General features: G+C 43.1%; 1 protein-coding gene across 2 annotated transcripts in view; it reads right to left on the minus strand.

The window, feature by feature from the left end:
• Window positions 1-17,669, minus strand: part of DTNBP1 (dystrobrevin binding protein 1) — a 130,477-nt gene extending 112,808 nt beyond the window's left edge. Inside the window, exons 1-3 of one of the 2 annotated variants that reach the window (XM_045085045.1) lie at window positions 17,580-17,669; window positions 4,768-4,821; window positions 3,783-3,833 (exon numbers count right to left, since the gene is read on the minus strand). In XM_045085045.1, the coding sequence (XP_044940980.1) occupies window positions 3,783-3,833; window positions 4,768-4,821; window positions 17,580-17,653 (179 nt within the window). In that variant the 5' untranslated portion in view covers window positions 17,654-17,669. Of the gene's footprint in view, window positions 1-3,782; window positions 3,834-4,767; window positions 4,822-15,484; window positions 15,719-17,579 lie in introns of those variants that run through there. The other variant, XM_045085046.1, reaches the window with a different exon arrangement.
• Between the last annotated feature and the right edge of the window lie 3,053 nt (window positions 17,670-20,722).

Genomic DNA, 20,722 nt, shown 5'->3' on the forward strand with positions numbered 1-20,722 from the left:
CAATGTAAATAAATAGAAAGATACCCCATGTTCCTGGATTGGAAGACTAAGATCATTGAGATGTTATCAATAATACACAGAGTAATCTATAAATTTTAATGCCATCTCTATCAAAATCCCAATGACATTTTTTGTAGAAACAGAAAAAAAATCCACCTTAAAATTCATATGGAACCTCAAGGGACCGAGAACAGCCATAAGAATCTTGAGAAGAACCACAAAGTTGGAGGACTCACACTTGTGATTTCAAAACTTACTACAAAGGTACTGTAATCAAAGCAGTGTGCTACTGTTATAAAAGCAGATACAGACCAATGAAACGGCCCCGAAATAAATCCTCACATACACAGTCAAATTATTTTCAACAAGGGTGCCAAGACCATGCAATGGAGAAAGGACAGTTTTTTTAACAAATGGAGCTGGGAAAACTGGATATCCATATGTTAAAAATGAGGTTGTGCCCTTTACATCATCAAAAATTTACTAAATGGATCAAAAATCTAAACATAAGAACTAAAACTATAATATTCTTAGAAAAAAAACATAGGAAAAGCTTCATGACTTTGGGTTTGGCAATGATTTCTTGGGCAGGGAACCAAAGGCACAAAAAATGGTGAAGTTGGACTTCATCAAAATTAAAAGTTTTTGTGCATCAGTGAACACAGAGAAAAAAAGGAAACCCACAGAATGGGAGAAAATACTTGCAAAGCATCTATCTATCAAGATCCAGATACCGAGAGAACTCCTAAAACTCAACAAAAACCACCCTATCCAAAAATGGGCAAAGGACCTGAACAGACACCTATCTGAAGATGATATAGTAAGAGCCCAATAAGCACATGAAAAGATGCTCACCACCATGAGTTGAGAAGGAAATACAAATCAAAACCACAATGAGATCCTACTTCAAACCAATTAGAATGGCTATTAAAAAAAAAACAACAAAACCCAAACCAGAAGATAAGTTTTGGTGTGGATATGGATAAAAGGGCACTGCTGTGCACTGCTGGTGGTAATGTAAAACGGTGTGGCTGCTGTGTAAACAGTACAGTAGTTCTTCCAAAAATTAAAAATATAATGACCATATGATCCAGCAATTGCGAGTAAATCTGAAAGGATTTAAAAATCTGAAAGGAGGGTCTTGAAGAGAGATGTGCACACTCCCGTTCACAGCAGCGTTACTCAGGGTAGCCAAAAGGTGGAAGCAAACTAAGTGTTCACTAATGGACGAATGGATAAACAAAATATGGTATATAGTTATAAAAAAAATTAATCAGCCTTAAAAAGAAACTTCTGACATAGGCTTCAACAGTATATGTCAGAACTGCCAACAGTATGCTCAGTGAAACAAGCCAGCCACAAAAAGACAAACACTGCTTGAGTTCACTTACACGCGGTGCACAGAGTAGTCAGATTCATTGAAAGAGAAAGTGGAATGATGGCCACCAGAGACAGGGAAGGCAGCAACCAGGAACTGTTGTTTAATGGGCACAGAGTTTCCATTTTGCAAAATGAAAAGTTGTGGAGTTTGGATGCGTAACAATGTAAATGTGCTTATTAACACTACTGAACTGAAATGCCCACTTAAACATGGTTAAGCTGGTAAATTTCATGTTATGGGCATTTCATCACAATTTTCACAATTAAAAACATTATAATTTAGAGATCTGCTATTTAAAATAATCCTTCCTTCACATATTAGTTCCAAAGAGAATAAAGCAGTGTTTTTTGTTTTTTTTTTTTAAAGATTTTATTTGAGAGGCAGAGATCACAAGTAGGCAGAGAGGCAGGCAGGCAGAGAGAGAGAGAGAGGAGGAAGCAGGCCCCCTGCTGAGCAGAGAGCCCGATGCGGGGCTCGATCCCAGGATCCTGGGACCATAACCTGAGCTGAAGGCCGAGGCTTTAACCCACTGAGCCACCCAGGCGCCCCTAAAGCAGTGTTTCAAGGCAATCAACGGGCATATTACGTACATCTTCCTACAGTTCTAAATTTTCATATTAAGTCCCACGGTGCACCCCCTTTCAAACCACTACCACAGAGGAAGAGCTACACATCTAAAACACTTCTTTCAATGAAGTCCATTCAACGAAATCACTAGATTTACGAAAATCAAGATAAAACGTAAACAGTACACCACTGCTCTTTACTATACCTTCTTTCATGTTCACTTACTCTTCACTCAACAAAACCAAGCAGGAAATTGGCATCAAATTAAGCACTTTTCATTTCAAAAAAGAGAAAAAAAAAATCTCTGGATTTAGCAACCACAAAAAGAAAGGCAGTAAAGAGCTAGAAAAGAGAAAGCGAACTCTAGGCGCAGGTGACTGTGTCATCCTAAACACAGCTCAGGACAAGGAGTGACGCATCTTTAGCACGGATCTGTCAGAGGGCACATTAAGTTCAGAACCGCATATAACATACTTAAATCACGTATTTTTGTAACAGCTATACTGAGGTAATTCACACACCATAAAATACACCCTTCTAAAGTGTGTCATTCAGTAGTGTTTAGTATATTCCCAGTGTTGGGCAACTATCACTACCATCTAATCACAAATCACTGTCCTCACCCCAAGCAGAAATCCCATACTCACTCCCCTCTCTCCTCCAATCCTTGGCAACCATTAATCTACTCTCTGTCTTTATGGATTTGCCGATCCAGGACATGTGCACAAATGGAATCATGTAACACATGGCCCGTGTGCTGCTTCTGGGCATTCACCCATCTCGCAACACGTACCAGCGCTCCGCTCCTTTCGGTGGCTGACCGTGCACCCATCAGTTGATGAGTATTTGTGTTGTTTCTACTTTCTGGCTATTATGAATACTGCTATGCCTTTTTGTGCACAAGTTTCTATGTGGACATTGGTTTTCAATTCTCTTGGTGTGAAACTGTCAGGTCATACAGTAACTCTACATTGAACTTTCTAAGAAACTACCGAACCGTTGTGCACAGCAGCCGCACCACTTTCTGTCCCCACCAGCAGTGCACACGGGCGCCATTTCTCCATGTGCTCAAGGCCGGTTACTGTCTGTTCTCCTGATTATAGCCCGGCTAGGGGGCGTGAAGGCGCATCTCACTGTGGCCTTGACAGCAGCCACGAACGGGGCTGAGCTTCTTTCCATGTGACTTTTGGCTATTTATATCTTCTAGAGAGAAACTTCTGCTCAAATCCTTTGCCTGTTCCTCACTGGATTGTCTTTTTATTGCTCAGTTATAAAATTTATATACTCTAGATTCAAGTCCCTCGGCAGAAAAATGATTTGCAAATATTTCCTCCCATCCTGTGGATTTTTGTTCCACTTTCTTGATGGGTTCTGTGAAGTACAAAGGTTTTAAATTTTTATAGAGTTCAATTTATTTTTTTCTTTTGTGGCTTATGCTTCTGGTGCACATGTAAGAAAATCATGTATTTTCATATTAATCTGGGTGCCAGTAGGAGGGGAAATAGAGAAGAAATGGCATAAAATTAAAAGTCAAGAGGATTATCAAGGAATTAAATTCAAAATCAATTTTCTTGCAACAGAAAAACCATAAATATAAATACACATAATAAAGTACTGACTTGCAGATACAAAAGTAATCAATCTACTTAAAGTCTGAATGGCCTTTGCATTAATCTATGAGAAGTAAAAACCCCTCAGGGAAATGAATAAGTTAATAATTCTAATCACTGTTTAGGTAAAATTTAGTTGCTTTAAGGATTCTAGCTATAAAATTATAAATATTTTTAGACAATAGTCAGAAGCATACTTTTCTTATTTAAATGGAAACACTTACCTGCTAAGTAATTCTAGACCAGCAGTGTACTTTGGCAAACATGGAACAGTTCTGCCAAAAAAACCAAACAAAACAAAAAAACCCACTTATTTAATTAAAATTGCTTCCAATTTAGGCCAACTTAAAAAAATAAAAAGCTACATATGAGAATTCTGACACTGTTAACTGTAATGTGGAATATTTGTAAATTACTAATGATAATTTACCTAAACTTTCAGAGAAATGTATTGCTTTCGTTCACAATTAAAATACTGTAATATACTATCACCCATCATTCTGCCCTACAGTTGGTTTTAGCACATAAGATAAACACCTTGATAAAAAGCTAAATAAGAAATTTTTTAAAAAGATTTATTTATTTGACACAGAGAGAGATCACAAGTAGGCAGAGAGGCAGGTGGGGGGTTGGGAAGCAGGCTCCCTGCTGAGCAGAGAGCCCAATGCAGGGCTCAATCCCAGGACCCTGGGATCATGACCTGAGCCGAAGGCAGAGGCTTTAACCCACTGAGCCACCCAGGCGCCTCAATAAGAAAGTTTTTTAAAAGCTCATAATCTCTAGGTTTAAAGTAAAATTTGGTCATGTTTTATGTATTTAAAAAAAATGAAAAGTTGCACAATACTGTTGTTTTTTATATAAAACAGGTTACAGCCCCAGAGGCTCACTTGCCAAGTACTGTTTCATTATTAATCTGCTTCTCAATAATGAAGGACTTTTACTTTGTGCTTAATATACAAAATGATTAACTGCGATCAAACAGTAACCACTGGCTGTCCAAGAATAAAACAACTACACCTCGCCATGTCCTCAGCCATTTCACAATTTTATCAATTTCCCGCATTACACAATTTATAAATAATCAGACTGCTCTGTAGTCAGAGGCACTCAACGACATGAACCCCACTAAAGTAATCATGCTATTAGAACTAGAGCCGAAGGCTGTGTGAAATTTAAGTCACAGTAAATTAAATCTTAGCACAGACTTACCTTGGTTTGCTTTTTACTTTAGCTTCTCTTGACTTGTCACTTAGAGTCTTCAGCCTATAATTCAATAAGTAGAAGTTATCATATTTTCACAGCTTAAAAAATTTTTTTGCAACCATGAGTTTCATAGTTCTTAAAATTTTAGATCAGATGAGCTAATTGTTTTAGCAAGAATTCAGCACCTCCACAGACAAGCATTTGAGTGTTTACTGTATGTCACACCCCAAATAGAATATCTAGAGCAAACATCTTTATATTTTTTCTTGCCCCAATCCCCTTTTTATAAATAATTCCTAAGACTGATTGATCTAGGAAAAGGTCATTTACCTGGCATCATTAGAAAAAGGAGTGATGCACACAGGTGAATTTCGTAGGTAACAAAGATGCCTAAGCAGCACATTTTAATAAAACAGGTAAGATACTAGGCACTCAAAGCTCTTTAAGTACAAACATTTTGTGAAATTTTAGACACTGATCAAAAGTTTTCTAAAATATATTACAAACCCTTTTCTTTAAAGAGGACTTGGTATATTCTTTTTAAAATTTTTAATGTTTTCTAATTTTTTTAATTAACATATAATGTATTATTAGCCCCAGGGGTACAGGTCTGTGAATCGCCAGGTTTACACACTTCACAGCACCCACCATGGCACATACCCTCCCCAATGTCCGTAACCCCACCACCCCCTCCCTCCCCCTCACCTCCCACGTCCCCACCCCCGATAACCCTCAGTTTGTTCTGTGAGATTAAGAGTCTCTTACGGTTTGTCTCCCTCCCAATCCCATCTTGTTTCGTTTATTCCTTCCCTACCCCTCAAAATCCCCACATTGCCTCTCAAATTCCTCATATCAGAGAGATCATATGATAATTGTCTTTCTCTGATTGACTTATTTCGCTCAGCATCATACCCTCTAGTTCCATCCATGTCGGTGCAAATGGCAAGTTTTCATTTCTTTTGATGGCTGCATAGTATTCATGTGTGTGTGTGTGTGTGTGTGTGTGTGTGTATACACACCACATCTTCTTTATCCATTCATCTGTTGAAGGACATCTACGTTCTTTCCATAGTTTGGCTATTGTGGACATTGCTGCTATAAACATTCGGGTGCACGTGCCCCTTCAGACCACTACATTTGTATCTTCAGGGTAAATACCCAGTAGTGCGATTCGGCTGGGTCACAGGGTAGCTCTATTTTCAGCTTTTTGAGGAACCTCCATGCTGTTTTCCACAGGGGCTGCACCAGCTGGCACTCCCACCAACAGCACAGGAGGGTTCCCATGAAGAGGAGTTGGTATATTCTATTTAACATTTTCTGCTAACTCCAGGTCATTCTTATGAATACCACTGATGACTTTTCGTGGTCATCTCCTCAGAAGTCCGAGCTGGGAATGCCTTTTCATCTCCCTACCTGAAGTCAGTCTACGGCGATCTGAGTGTGTCTGGGATCCTGTGTCTCTTTTTTTTTTTTTTTCTCGATTTAAATCTCCCACCCCCACCGCTGGTCATCTGATCTCCGAGGAAACCTCACTGTTTCAGCTGCTCCCACGCTACTGCAGCCTCCTCCCTCGCTGTTATTAGCTTTTTAAAATTCCTGGGCTAGGAAACAGATAAATGGGCTAGAGATGCACAGAAAAATAAAATTAAATGGGTTCCTCCATACATAGTATATGAAGTTCACAGACTCTGTACAGTTTATTTTTGCTTCTCTGGCCCATTTTCTTCTTTTGGCTGCTGATCCTGTACCACAGAACAGAAGTTGCTAGAAAGTGAGTGCTACCTTGTGAGCCACTCTAATACCAAATGAGATATTACTGTTAAATGTTCGTAATGTGGCTATTTCAACAGATCTTTGTTTCTATGTAGAGTCTGAAACACAGGCCACAGTACCACCACTAGCCCCGAACAGGCCTTTGGTAAAACAAGAAATAGGTGCCCCTTCTTCAAAGTGCTCGACTGCTCTAAGCTAGAAACCGAGACTGTCCAAGCTGCCTCTCCCATGTACGCCCCCGAGCCTGAGCCTCTCTGTGTAAGCCCAGACCTAGGACTCCATCCTTTTTGTCCGTAATGCCTGGCTAACCACCAGAAAGGGACTTAAAAAAAAAAACAAAAACAAAAAACTGGAATGCCAGTTTCATACAAAAATTTTTACATTACTCTATATTGTTTTTCAAAAACTAAAATACTGATGAGATGAGCTCTTTGTTGTTAAAAAGACTCTGCAATCTCTTTAATACAAAACTCATTTGTTTCTCTCTCTCTAGATGAGTCTAGGAGTTGTATTTTAAAAGTCTGAACTGTCCGAGAGAAACAATATAAATTTCGGGACACCTGGGTGTCTCAGTTGGTTAAGCGTCTGCCTTCAGCTCAGGTCACGATCCCAATGTCCTGGGATCAAGACCCACATCAGGCTCCTTGCGTGGCGGGGAGCCTGGTTCTCCCTCTGCCCCCTGCTCATGCTCTCTGTCGCTCTCACTCTAATAAATAAATAAATAAACTTAAAAAAAAATAAATTTCCAAGCTTCACCTTGGCAACTAGTAAATACAGTTTAAACTAAGATTTAAATTAAGATTACGCAACAACTAGGAGAATGTATTTTGACAGTCACCCTCTATTACCTCCACTCCAAAATTGAGAAAGGCACCTAGGTGGGACATCCCAGCTAGAATTATACAAGGATGGTTATACACAGTGGTACATTATACTCAAAATTATTTTAATAATTTTTTAGTCATCTAGGGCAATTCCATATAGTTAGGTATACAAGGATATTGCAAGGGAACTGTTAAGATCCTTTCTGGACCATTCTTATATGGTCCGGCAAATCTGGAGGTTGGTATCTCAAATATTTATTTCTGAAATAAACTTTTGCTTTGTCAACTGTAATACATCAAATTTGGGGTGCTCCTCCACACACACCCCCAAAAAAGAAAAAAATAGAAAGAAGGAAAATCACAGGAAGCTGAAAATAAAATCATTGGAAGGGTCAAGGAGAGCTTCTCCACGTGGCTCCTTAACAGCCGTCTGCTTTAAAATTGGCCCTTAACCAGATGTAATGTGTGGAACTTATTTAATCTGGATTTGAACAAATCACCTGTAAAAAGACACTTCAAAGAACAAGGAAATTTGATTATGGACTGGATCATTGATAATATCAAAGAATTGGTGTTAATTCTGTTAAGTATGATGTCGGGATTGCATTTATATAATCTGTCTCTTTAGGGGTGCAAACTGATGGAGAGATGTAATAGACAAATCTGAGACTTTTATAATGATCGGAGAGACACAACACAGAGTACTAACCACTATACAATCACAGCCGTGACAGGAGACAAAAACTGAAAGTGGCGACACTGGACAATTGGCCAAAGTAAAAGGGACAACTGTTGGATCTCAATCATGGATATGCCCTGTCAACCGGGTGATTCTATTTTTTATATGTTTCAAACTTTGTGAACATTTTTGTAACAAACACAGTCTTTTAGACATCCACCTCTTCTCATCACACCTTCTCAACATAAATCATCCATGCGCCAAAATTCAGAACAGAAACTGATGGAGAAAACAAGGAAGCTGGAAGGAGGTGGGAAACAGTGAAGAAGGTTGAGGAGAGGAACAGACAAGGGTCACAAGGACTATTATTCTTAGAGCTGAAAAAATGAGGTCAAGTGTATATATATATATATATATATATATATATTTGTGTATTGTATATATATATGTATATATATATATTTATTTATACACACACACATACATTAAGGTCAGGTATATTTAACAAGTAACAAAAAAAGCAAAAAAGTCCCTTCTGAAATATATACTCAAAACCTAGAATTCAACCAAAAGCAACATACTGTTTTTATTGGGTACTAATTCTACTTCAAGTTTCTCACGGTGATTCTGTGCTGGAAACAACATGCTGATGAAAGCAATTTAATGCCTCACAATGTCAGGACTCACTAAGAGGGAAATACTGATTTGAGTGTAATACCCCAGTTTCCACAAACATAAAATGGTGGTATTATACTGATAGTAATGATTTGCCACAGGAATTAAATCAAAGTCCACATACGACTTTGTCAGCATTCTGTAAACAGAACTCACTCACATGAAAAGTATAGTAAGAATTATCTCCGCCAAGAAAGGTAAGAACCTCCGTACATTATCAGGCCCAGGCGAAATAAAGTGGAGGTTCCTGAATGCACCAGTTTCCAGAAAAGGCTTCCCCACCGTTCCCAGTCTTCTTCCGAAACCCACACAACCCCAGGAAGACATAAGCGCTGCTGTGTGACTACCAATTTAGACATAAGTGAGCACCTAATTATCTTCGGCCAAAAGCAACTAACCTCAACTTTGTCCTAAGGCTTCAACAACTTATTTTTAGGTTGTTTCAAAGACTTACACCTTGATTTGACAAGAGCACATTTATTTTTAAAGGCTGTGCAGAAAATATTAAAATAGGGGCATCCTCCTAAGACATGGAGGTGATTAGCAGAACTGCCCCACAACAAGTTTACAGAGAAGCAGATGGACAGAATGACCTCGGGAGCTCGGTAATGAAAGTTGAGCAGGAAAAGCGCTTTTCTCTAGCTGACTCAACCTCACAGGGGGACCTTAACAGCATTCCTTTGTGCTTCAATTTCCTACTCAGGTAAGCTCATCAGCGACTGTGAAAGCTCAGGATGCAGAACACCACAAAAACCTATCAATGAGCAGATTTTGTCATTAAGGTTCAATTCCTTTAACCATGTAGGAGTCTCCATTATTCTGACTTTAAATTCTCCTTACAAAGACAAATCCAATCTACTGGTTTTTCTACCGTGAATGTTCGTCATTTTTTTTTTTTCTTCAAAAACAAGACCATGGAAAGACAGCATCGATCACACTTAAAAATACACATGACCTGGGGTGCCTGACTGGCTTAGTCTCTTGAGCATCTGACTCTTGATTTAGGCTCAAGGCAAGATCTCAGGGTCCTAGGATGGAGCCCAGCACGTCAGGCTCTCTGCTGGGCACGGAACCTGCTTAAGATTGTCTCTCCCCAGGGTGCCTGGGCAGCTCAGTGGGCTAAGCCTCTGCCCTTGGCTCAGGTCAAGGTCTCAGGGTCCTGGGCCCCACATCAGGCTCTCTGCTCAGCAGGAAGCCTGCTTCCCCCCTTTCTCTGCCTGCCTCTCCGCCTACTTGTGATCTCTGTCAAAAAATAAATCTTAAAAGGGACGCCTGGGTGGCTCAGTTGGTTAAGCGGCTGCCTTCCGCTCGGGTCATGATCCCAGTATCCTGGGATCGAGTCCCACATCGGGCTCCTTGCTCGGCAGGAAGCCTGCTTCTCCCTCTGCCTGCCACTCTGTCTGCCTGTGCTCACTCTCTCTGACAAATAAACAAATAAAATCTAAAAAAAAAAAGTCTAGAGCCATACAATTCGTTGTCCATAAAAAAAAATCTTAAAAAAAAATTCTCTCCTCCTCGCCCTCTGCCCCTCCCCCCACTCGTATCCTCGCTTTAAAATAAATTTTTTTTAAAGATTTTATTTATTTGACAGAGAGTCTGCACCCAAGCACGCACACACACAAGCAGGGGGGAGCAGCAGAGGGAGAGGGAGAAGCTGGCTCTCCACCTGAACGGAAGGCAGACATTTAATGGCTGAGCCACCCAGGTGCCCCTAATAAATAAATAAATCTTTAAAAAAAAAAAAGAGTACACATGACCCCTCAGCTCTGGAGCCTGAGAGAGTCACACAAAAGCTGCACAAACAGGAAAGGGAAAGGAATGTAGACCACCTCTATCCTAATTAACCCCAACTACACCGAGTCAGTGCTGACCTGTGCCCTAAGCGTTTCACGCGTCTCCCCCGACCCCTCACCACTGGTCCTGCTGTGGTTTTATTTTATCTGATTTGCCCATGTTTTCAACCTAGTTAATGCCTATATGGTAAATCAGCTTACAGCAGGGAATGACCATAAGACAGCAGACTTACTCATTTTCTAAGAAACAACATCTTGGCAGTTAGCTCTGTGTATAAAGTGTTTCACACGTCTTAATTGCTTCTTTTAAGGTCAACCCCTAAGTGATCTCACACAACAAATTCACAGCCAACCCCCCTTCTCTTTCAAACTGTTCTGAGGGCCACCTGGGTGGTTCAGTCAGGGAAGCTTCTGCCTTTGGCTCCAGTCTTGATTGATCTGGGGTCCTGGGATCCAGCCCAGCATCGGGTTCCCTGCTGGGTGGGGAGCTGACTTCTCCTTCTCCCTCTCCCCCTGCTCCTGCTTTCTAATAAATTCTTAAAAAATCTTAAAAAACAAAACAAAAAAAACCCCAAAACTATTCTGAAATTCTTCTGTTTGTAAATGACATCATTTATCTAAGATACTGGAGTTAACATCGTTAATTTCCCCACCATTTTCCTTTCCTACGTTTCACTGTTTACAAATCCCCCGGTGCCTGCCCTGTCCATTCCCTTGAGAAACTGCTATCAGCACCACCTTACCATCTTTCCGCTGGCCCGTAATTAGAGCCTCCTAAACACTCTCCCTGTTCCCCATCTCTGGCTCTTCCATCACACAGCCTCTCAAATTTCTTCCAGAAACGCAGGCTCACGCTGCTCCCTCCACAAAAACCTTCCAAGACTCCGTCAGGACTACCCCAACCCCTTTAACCTGCTTTACTGTTTGCCACAGTTCCTATGGCCTTCCAGATACTGTGCCTCCAGCCACAAGAAAGAGCCCAGGGACATTCACTGCTGCCTGCTGCGTTCTCTGCTCCATCCCTGGCTCCCAGAAGATGCCTGTCACAGAGTAAGTGCTCAGTAAGTATTTGATAAATGAATGAATTCAGCAACGGGCTGAAGATCTTCTCTTAGTCACTCAACTTCCCTCTCAGCTTCCTCTCCCACAACCACTTCTGTCTTGGAGATGCCCTCCCTCTCAAATCTGTTACAACCCCTCATTCTTCAAGGCCCAGTCCAGAAGCCACCTCCTCTCTGAAGCCTTCTGCAATGCTTCCTTTTGCAAAAATGAAGGACTCCTCACTTTGGGCTCACATAGCGCACACATTCACTTGTATCTTTACTGTTCTGTTCCTCCTTCCTCCCTTTACATTTTGCCAGGACTTTGTAGCCCCAGAATCCAGCCAGACACACACACACCGATTAGTAAAGAAAACTGAGCACATGGCTTACATTTTTTTGCTTTTTAATGAAATGAGAAAGGATTTCTGGGAAAAAGGACACGTCTGAGTGCGTCACCCAGTAGTGTCTGACACTTAGTAGGAGCAGTACATAGTAACTTAATCAGGTGGAATACTGAGACGCTTTTCATGCTTATTAAAAAGGTGAGTAATCCCGGAAGAGTCAAGACTTTAGGCAAAATCTCGCCATTTTAGCACACTATGAATTAGATTATTCGATTATTAGATTAATCCTCTCCTTCCAGTGGATTTCGATCGGAAGGGCAGCAGAGAAAATGAGTCCCCTGGGCAGGGGTAACCTCGCGGGGGTAAACACCCACCCTTTAGCTGCAACAAGTTTTCTATCCCTACCCGCAAGAACCCAGAGCAAAAAAACAGGAAAACACCAGTCGGTGACAGGCAGCTATAAACCTTCAGTAAATCTGATTATCAATTCCCTGAGGGTCCTGCATTCCTGACTACTTCATTCCTGAGGCTTTCCGTCCTACCTGCTCAGAAGTTAAAAAACAAACACCAGAGTGGATTTGAAGTATGTGCTTCATTATTTCCCAAAGTTTCCCTCGGAGCTCAAGCCGATCCCTAAGAAGTGCATGTTCTACGTGAACACCCCAAAAGGCTCAAAGAGTTCTGAGTAAGTTAAATGAAAATAGGACTCAAGAAGTGTGAGGCCCCAAACCTCACTCCTGTGGTCCTTTGGACCAGCCAGCCAACCACTTAAGTCAGAAAGAACATGATATAATTTCCAGGTTTATCTCAATTTTGGCATAACTATTATTAGGAGTAAAAATTTATAAAGGGGAGCCTGGGCGTCTCAGTTGGTTGAATGGCTGCCTTCAGCTCAGGTCAGGAACCCAGAGTGCTGGGATCTTCCTGCTCAGCGGGGGGAGTCGGCTTCTCCCTCTCTGCCCCTCCCGCCCCGTTTGTGCACTCTCACTCTCAAATATAACCTTTTTAAAAATTATAAAAATACCCCAAGTCCATGGACAACTTCTAGTCCCCACCCCCCACAGGCCACCAGCATCTCTAGCCACTGAACTGAACTGATCCTAAGTTGCATTTTTTTTTTAAGTCTGCATGGAAGGTGGAAATTCACTGTGTTCAGACATGCTTTTATCACTAATGTGACATTCTCTTGGGAGACTGATAAAGCTAAGCCTCTTAAAAAAAAAAAGTAGATTTTCCTACATTTTAAGGTCCATGAACTTTCGGAATTTGAAAATGAGCAGAAAAGCTGAGAGGATGGCACTCTGGGCAACTGGAAAGAGCAGCTCCCGCAACACTGAAGGAACACAGAAACCCACCAGGCCTTCCTTCTACTCATTCCCTCGGGCAACCCAACACTGCAAGTTTCCTATTCCTTAGAAGCCCGCTGCTCCGGTTTCTTCTACTCGCACTAACACCAAGTGTTCTAAACCAGTGACAGGAGCAGCTGGGTAGTTTTGGGAGGTGAGGGCCATGTATTCATGTATTCACCTGTGAATTCCCCTGAGCCTTCATGCAAGACACACGTCTGCTGATTAATTTCATCTTTCCTCAGCAAGGCAAAATACCCAGTTAAGTAAAAAAGGTTGATCGCCAGCTGAATACAGACTGTTTACCAAAGTTAATTAAGAGGATTCTTTCTTCTAAGAGTCGTACAGGATTTGTGAACTGGACAAAAGGGAATATCAGAGTTCAGAGCAGCCAGTCAGCAGCAAGGCAGACCTCACCTGGAAAGGAGTGATTTCTCCGCCAGGTGACAAGCTAAGTGGCACACAGTGACCAGGGTGTTTGTCAGTTGACAGCGGCCAGTACAGAGGGAGCCAATCAAATGTCTACATGGACTGACAGCCCTCTCAGGACGTCTAATCCCAAAGTGGCTCCAGTCTATGATAGGGTCAAGAAGTCTGTTTCCAAGGGATTCTAACCAGATCTCAATTCTCTTCCTAACTAAACCCTAAACTCAGAGTGTTCAGACCTCCCAGGATGGTTGGGTCCAGAGTCTACATTCCAGGTTAAGTTTAACCTTCTTAAGCAAAGATCATGAGTATGAATGGCAACTATACAAGGGAGAGAGAGTAACTACCAGAAGCTGGACTGTTACCTCCTCAAAACTCCTTCAAAGTAGTAACAGGTGTACCAGGTGGGTTTATTTATGACCACTCTCATGCTCCAAGCAGACTATTCCAGAATCCCATCGAAACTCTTCAATCATTTACACCTGAAGTTACTTTTTCAATTTAAATGGGGGGGAATGCAAGCATGAAAACCCCCCCAAAACAAAAAACCCATAAATCCATAAATTAATAACTCACAGAGAGTGTATCATATTCTCACCAACTCCAAACCAAAATTATCAAAAATGATTTACATGGGGTAAGTGCTCCAGTATTTGCCTCAAATCCTCAGCATCCAAAAGGCAAACCACATTAACATTTTTGTCCCATAAGACAAAATCTTAGCCCCATCTTTCTCAAGGACAATTTAAAACCCTATGATCGAGGTGTCCTCGTTCAGAAAATTCTCCGAAGGGTTTGTACGATAAGGTAACAGACTCTGAAGGTGACACCTTTTCTAAAGAAATGAAAAAATTAATATGAATTAAGCACGAACTAGTAACAACAGATGACGCGGTGCTTTCTGTTGTACATGTTGTGTCTCCCATGTCCATTAATCTTTATCACCTCCGTGCAGTTGTGGAAACCGAGGCAAGACAACTCAAGTAATGTGCAAAACCACATCTGCTGAGAGATGGGAGACTCAGAGTCCGGGAGTCGGGCGCGGGAATCTGTGCCGGTGGTTCCCAAACTTCCCCGCGCCCCGGAATCAGCCGGAGAATCCTGAAAACTCATTGATCGGCAAGGGCGCCAGCCTGGGGTCGGGCGCGTTCAAGATTCCCCGGGGACTCTAGGACAAGCTGGGGAACCGCCTGGTCTGCGCCTGTCACCCGGACCTCGCTGCGAGCAACGTCGCCGTAGTTCCGCGGCTGTGCTCGCCCCACGAATGTCCTCAGCAAGGCGCCGAACCCGGGGCAGACACTCAGGGAGCAAACAAAAGGGAGGGAAAGAGGCGGCCGGCCGGCAGCCCGAGGGTCCGGCGAGCGGGCCGCGCCAGGACGCGGAGCCGCAGCGCGCGCGGCGGCGCCCGTGACCTCCGGCCTGGGCAGGGGGCGGCGGGCCCGGCTCCCCGCGACGCCGCGGGAGCCCGAGGCCCGAGCCGGCAGGTGCCTCGGCGGCGCAGGTCCCCGTCCCGCGGCCGGCGGAAGCGGGGGGCGCGCTTGCCCGCCACGTGACTCCCCGCCGGGCCGCGCGGATGCCGGGACCGGGGCCCGGGCGTCCCCCGCGCACTGCGCGGAGCGAGGCGGAGCCGGCCGGGGGGGGGGACCCAAGTTACTCAGAGCCGCCGGACCGACGCCGCAAAGTTCGTTCCGCTCCTCGGCCGGGCGGGGATGGGAAGTGCGGGGCGGGACCCGAGCGGACCGGGGCGCGGGAGGGAGGGAGGCGGCGTCAGGGGTCCCGGCCCAGCCCCCGGGCGCTTCCCGTCCCCACCGTATACCCACCCGGAGGTGAAATCCTGCTGCACGCTCAGCAGCCGCTCGCGCAGGGTCTCCAGCATCGCCGCCGCCGCGTCTCCTCCGCTCAGGCTTCAGGCCGCCGCCGCTGCCGTCGCCCCGGGTCCCCCAAGGCTGCCGCCACACCTGTCACCCGCGCGCCCCGCACACTCGCAGCCGGCCCCGCCCCCGGCTCGGTAGGTGCCCCGCGCCGCAGCCCCTTCCGCGTTCCCGCCCCCAGCTCGCGCGCTCCCGCCCCGCCCCCGCCGCGCCCAGGCCCGCGCAGGCGCAGTGGGACGCGTCGACCGCGGGTTGCGGAAAAGGGGCGGTTCTTCTCGTCCAGCTGAGCAAGCCACTGAGGCCCTGATGCCTTTTTGTAGCCCAAACCAGGCCCTCTCGTTTTTCTCCGAAACAGAATTGGCATCATGAGGAAATTTTTTCATCGAGGGCTTCGCTGAATGCAGGGCTGGTTTTTACGGTTTGGAAGAGATTTGGGTAAATTTCTTGGCAGCATGCACATCCCTGTAGCACCAGGTACAGGATCTGACCCCGCGGCTTTGTCCTTGGATGAGACAGTTAACTATTCTAAGCCTCGGTTTCTTCCCTCATAAAATGGGAACGATAACCAGCTGTTTCGACATCACCCTTTTCCACTTCGACCTTCATGATGCTTTTGTGCCCTCCATACCAAAGGAGATCGCCTTTGTCAGGTCACCGTGGACTGCCATGTTGCCAGTGACATTTGTTACTTACCTGCCCTGATTTTTTTCTCGACCTCTCAGTGGCTCTCAAAGCAGTACCTTATACCATTTTTTAAAAATGATTTTATTTATTTATTTGAGTGGGGGAGAGAGAGCATGTAAGCGAGAGCACAAGAGCAGGGGGAGGTTCCCTGCTGAGCAGGGAGAGCACAAGAGCAGGGAACCCCACCTCAGCTTCAATCCCAGGACCCTGAGATCATAACCTGAGCGGAAGGCAGAAGCTTAACAGACTGAGCCACCCAGGTGCTGACCACCCCCCCACATGCCATTTTTAAGACACATTCTTCTCTTGCCTTCTCTTGACATCGTATTTCTACTCTCCCTTCTCCTCCACTCCTGTTTCAACAGCCGCTCCCAGGGCCCCATCACCAGCCTCCCGCTCTGCATGTGTGCTCTACCATGCTGGAAACCCTTTCAAGGCACTGATGGACGCCCAATTCTCTATTTCCAGCCCTGACCTCCTTCCTGCCCCTTCAATTTAGACCAGTTGCTCACTTAACATGTATCCAGTGTAGGCATTCCAAGCCAACATACCCCAAATTGAAGACTTGATTGCATAGTCAACTCCTGACTTGCTCATTCCCCAGTCTTTTCCGTTTTAGTAAATGGCGTCACCATCAAGTTAAGCCACTCTATTTTTATTATTTCCAATCCACTCTATTTCTAAAGTATTCCTGGAACCTCCTCCCCTTTCTCCATCTTCATTATAATCATTTTAGACCAGGGCACTATCATCTCACACTAGGAACACTGACAGTTCCCCTGATTCTAGTCTTTTGCCATCTACACCCCTGTAATCCATCCTTGACATGGCAGCTGAAGAGAATTATCTAAAAGAGCCATCAGATTATGTTGCTCTCCTACTTTAAAGCCTTCAGTTGCTTCCTGTGCCTTCAGATAAAATTCAAACTCCTTACTTGGCTTAAAAAGTCCTAAAATTTGACCCCTTCCTGATACTCTATCCAAAGCAAGTATGAGTTTGAACTGTGTGGGACCACTTACATGCATTTTTTTTCAATAAATACATTAAAAAATTTTTGGAGATATGTGACAATTAGAAGAAATCCGAAGAGGAACCACAGAGAAGAAAAATTAGGTATTGTTGCAAGAATACAGTATATAATACATATATAAAATAATCTATTTATATTATAAAAGAAAAATTAGGTATTGTTGCAAGAATACAGTATATAATACATATATAAAATAATCTATTTATATTATATTGATAAAGCTTCCAGCAAACAATAGACTATTAGTAGTTAAGTTTTGAGGAAGTCAAAAGTTATATGTGGATTTTCAACTGCTAGGGGATCAGTTCAAGGGTCAACTGTACTACTCACCTATCATGACCTTGACATTTAAGCCATAGTAACCTTGTGTGTGCGTTCCTTGAAAACTCCAGGTTCATTTCCATCTTGAGGCCCTTTCACAAGCTCTTCTCCAAAGTGTCCCAGTGTTGGCTTCTTTATGGCATTCAGATCTCAGCTTAAATATCAACCCCTTAGGTAGGTTTTCACAGATCATTCACTTCCTGTACATGACCTATTTCTCAACTTAGTACACATCACTCTCTGGTAATTAATAATTATTAAGAAAAAGTTGTTTATTAACTAATTTTTTTAAGATTTTATTTATTTTATTTGACAGAGATCACAAGCAGGCAGAGAGGCAGGCAGAGAGAGAGGGAGGAGGAAGCAGGCTCCCCGCTGAGCAGAGAGCCCGATGCGGGGCTCGATCCCAGGACCGTGGGATCATGACCCAAGCCGAAGCAGAGGCTTTAACCCACTGAGCCACCCAGGCGCCCCTATTAACTAATTTTTTAACACCATTTTTTAAAAACATTTTATTTATTTATTTGACAGAGAGAAATCACAAGTAGGCAGAGAGGCAGGCAGAGAGAGAGGAAGGGAAGCAGGCCCCCTGCTGAGCAGAGAGCCCGATGTGGGACTCGATCCCAGGACCCTGGAATCATGACCTGAGCCGAAGGCAGCGGCTTAACCCACTGAGCAACCCAGGGGTCCCAACACCATTTATTTTAAATTCAGGGCTGGGACTAGGGTAAGGCAGATAAGGCATTCACTTCAGGTGCAAAATTTAAGGGGAGCCAAAAAGCTCGGTATTCAAAATAAATAATATTTTAATGCAATATTTTAAAAAATCAGAATTCATGCAAAAATGTGATAAACAAAATATCAAACATAAACAGAAAATACTGATTGTTTTGTTGTAGGAATCAAATAAGATAAAGCATGTGGCTTATGGTTGGGGCAGTGGGGAACACCTCTTGCCCCCTCTGGATAATTTCTTCCCTGTGGAGAAATCTCCTTCCACAGTGTAACACTCCACGCCTTTCCTGGAGAAGAGGTGACTGTGTTGGTTAGTAAGCTAGGGACAAAGGAGCCCAGCCCCATCTTCTTTTCTTTATTGTGGCTGCAAATATCCAGCAGAGAACACTCACTCCATTCCACAAGGACTGGCTGCCTGGTGAGGAGGCTGGGCCGACCCAGTTGCTTTCTGTGACTGGATAGGCAAGCCTTAAACTGAGGTTCAGTAACAGGAATTCTGCTGGCCCATAAATATTACATAAGCCATGTGTTTCATCAGCCTTACCAGAAATGAAAGTGAAGTTCTGGCCACTTTATGCTGACGCTCTTGTCTTATTTCTCGGTTGGTTCAGACAAGTAAGGGAGAGGGGTGCTGTCGCTAAGCCCTCCTCCAACCTCCAAGAAATGGGTACTGAGTAAGTGATCACATGATCAAGTCTATCGAGAAAGATGCCTCAGTATTTAGTTGATTTGGAAGCCACAGTTACTGAGAAATACTACATCTTTAAAAATTTTATTCAATTAAGTAACTACCTCTGCTCATAAATTGTCAATTTACTATTTCATGGGTTCCTACAAAGGACCAAATCAGAACAAAAGACTCTGCCCATCACTAGGAAATGGCTTTACTTGTCATGCCCAATCATTTTTGTCTTGACCACTGCATTATCAGTCTATCACACTCTAATGCCGTGTAATCAGGCACCTAATCTCATCTTTTTGCTCAGATGAAAAAAAGATACTGCACAGTGCATTTGAGTAGGAAGCTTCTTCTTTCTTGTTCATCTGCATTTGGATCTTTATGATCTTTGAAATATGTCTCATTCTAAGGTGTTTTACGAACATTTTTAATCCCATCATGTCTGGTAAATCATAAAAATCAGTGGAAGTTTTAAAAGGGCTAATAAGAAAGGACAATTATTAAGAAACAAAAGTAAGTTTTAGGAAATGAATGTAAAGAGAAAATGGCTATGGTCACACATGCTGTTTTGCAAGAATGATTAAGGACCAAGGTTTGAAGCATGTGCCATGTTGTGCTGATCTTAGGATAATTAGCCGAAAGCTAGGAAGATTGGCAAAATGAAAACAACAATAAAGTTTTTAAGTGTAGTTAGAGAAGCAACATCAATATTAAAGGCTACTGGCCTCATCTTAATCCAGCAACTTGTTGAGAGTTGATCTGATAATTAGCAAAGCACAGAGAAAGCTCTGGTTATAAAACATTTGGCACAAGCACAGAACCTGGACTATTGCTTCCCTAGAGCAGCAACATGAGTGTCAAGTGGAAGTTTGTAGTAAATGCAGGTTCTCATGATCCACCCAGACCTACTGAATCAGAATCCAAATTTTAACAAGATTCCCAGGTGATTTGTATTCATATAAGAAGTGAGAAGCACTCCTCAAGGACACTGGCCAAGGAAAGGGGTTCGCTGTCTCAATGGATTCTTCGAGTAGAGAGTAGGAAGTGAGAATCTGGTAGAATTAGAATCAAAGAGAAAGAGGCTATAAAAGAAGAAGCTATAGAACCCAGAATATGTCACACCACTTTATTGGCAGCGGTCCTCTGGCGTAACTGAAAGGCACAGTAGCCATGTGAGTTACGGAAATCTTAGGTTTGTAAATCTACAGTACGCCAATATTAACTTATTTATAAGTTTTTACAAACTAAGATATCAATATTTTTGATATGTTAATTTTAAGTGTTTAAAGAGGTCAGAAGAAACCATTTAAAAGCTTTAATCCTTTCTCGTGAGGTGAGGATAGTTCCAAGAGTAAGGTGAGCTATGGAAGCTGGAAAGGTAACATCAGCATGGCATTTTGAGAAGGGAAGCAGAGATCCGAGCCAGAGAGAGGCAGCAGGGGAATTCCAATAGGAAGGAGCAAAGGTGAGAGCCGAGAAGGAACAGTGACCGGCAGTTCAGCTGTATTTATGTTTCAAAAAATGTATCACACTCTAATGCCGTGTAATCAGGGACCTAATCTCATCTTTTTGCTCAGATGAAAAAAAGATACTGCACAGTGCATTTGAGTAGGAAGCTTCTTCTTTCTTGTTCATCTGCATTTGGATCTTTATGATCTTTGAAATATTCCGAAACCACCAAGTGAAGCCATACATCAAAGTGGAGAGGCTCTAAAAGGGTACAGGAGAACACGTGCTA

Source organism: Mustela putorius, unplaced genomic scaffold (assembly GCF_011764305.1).
Source record: "Mustela putorius furo isolate JIRA1106 unplaced genomic scaffold, ASM1176430v1.1 tig00000831_pilon_pilon_pilon, whole genome shotgun sequence".
In the NCBI taxonomy this organism is placed as follows: domain Eukaryota; kingdom Metazoa; phylum Chordata; class Mammalia; order Carnivora; family Mustelidae; genus Mustela; species Mustela putorius.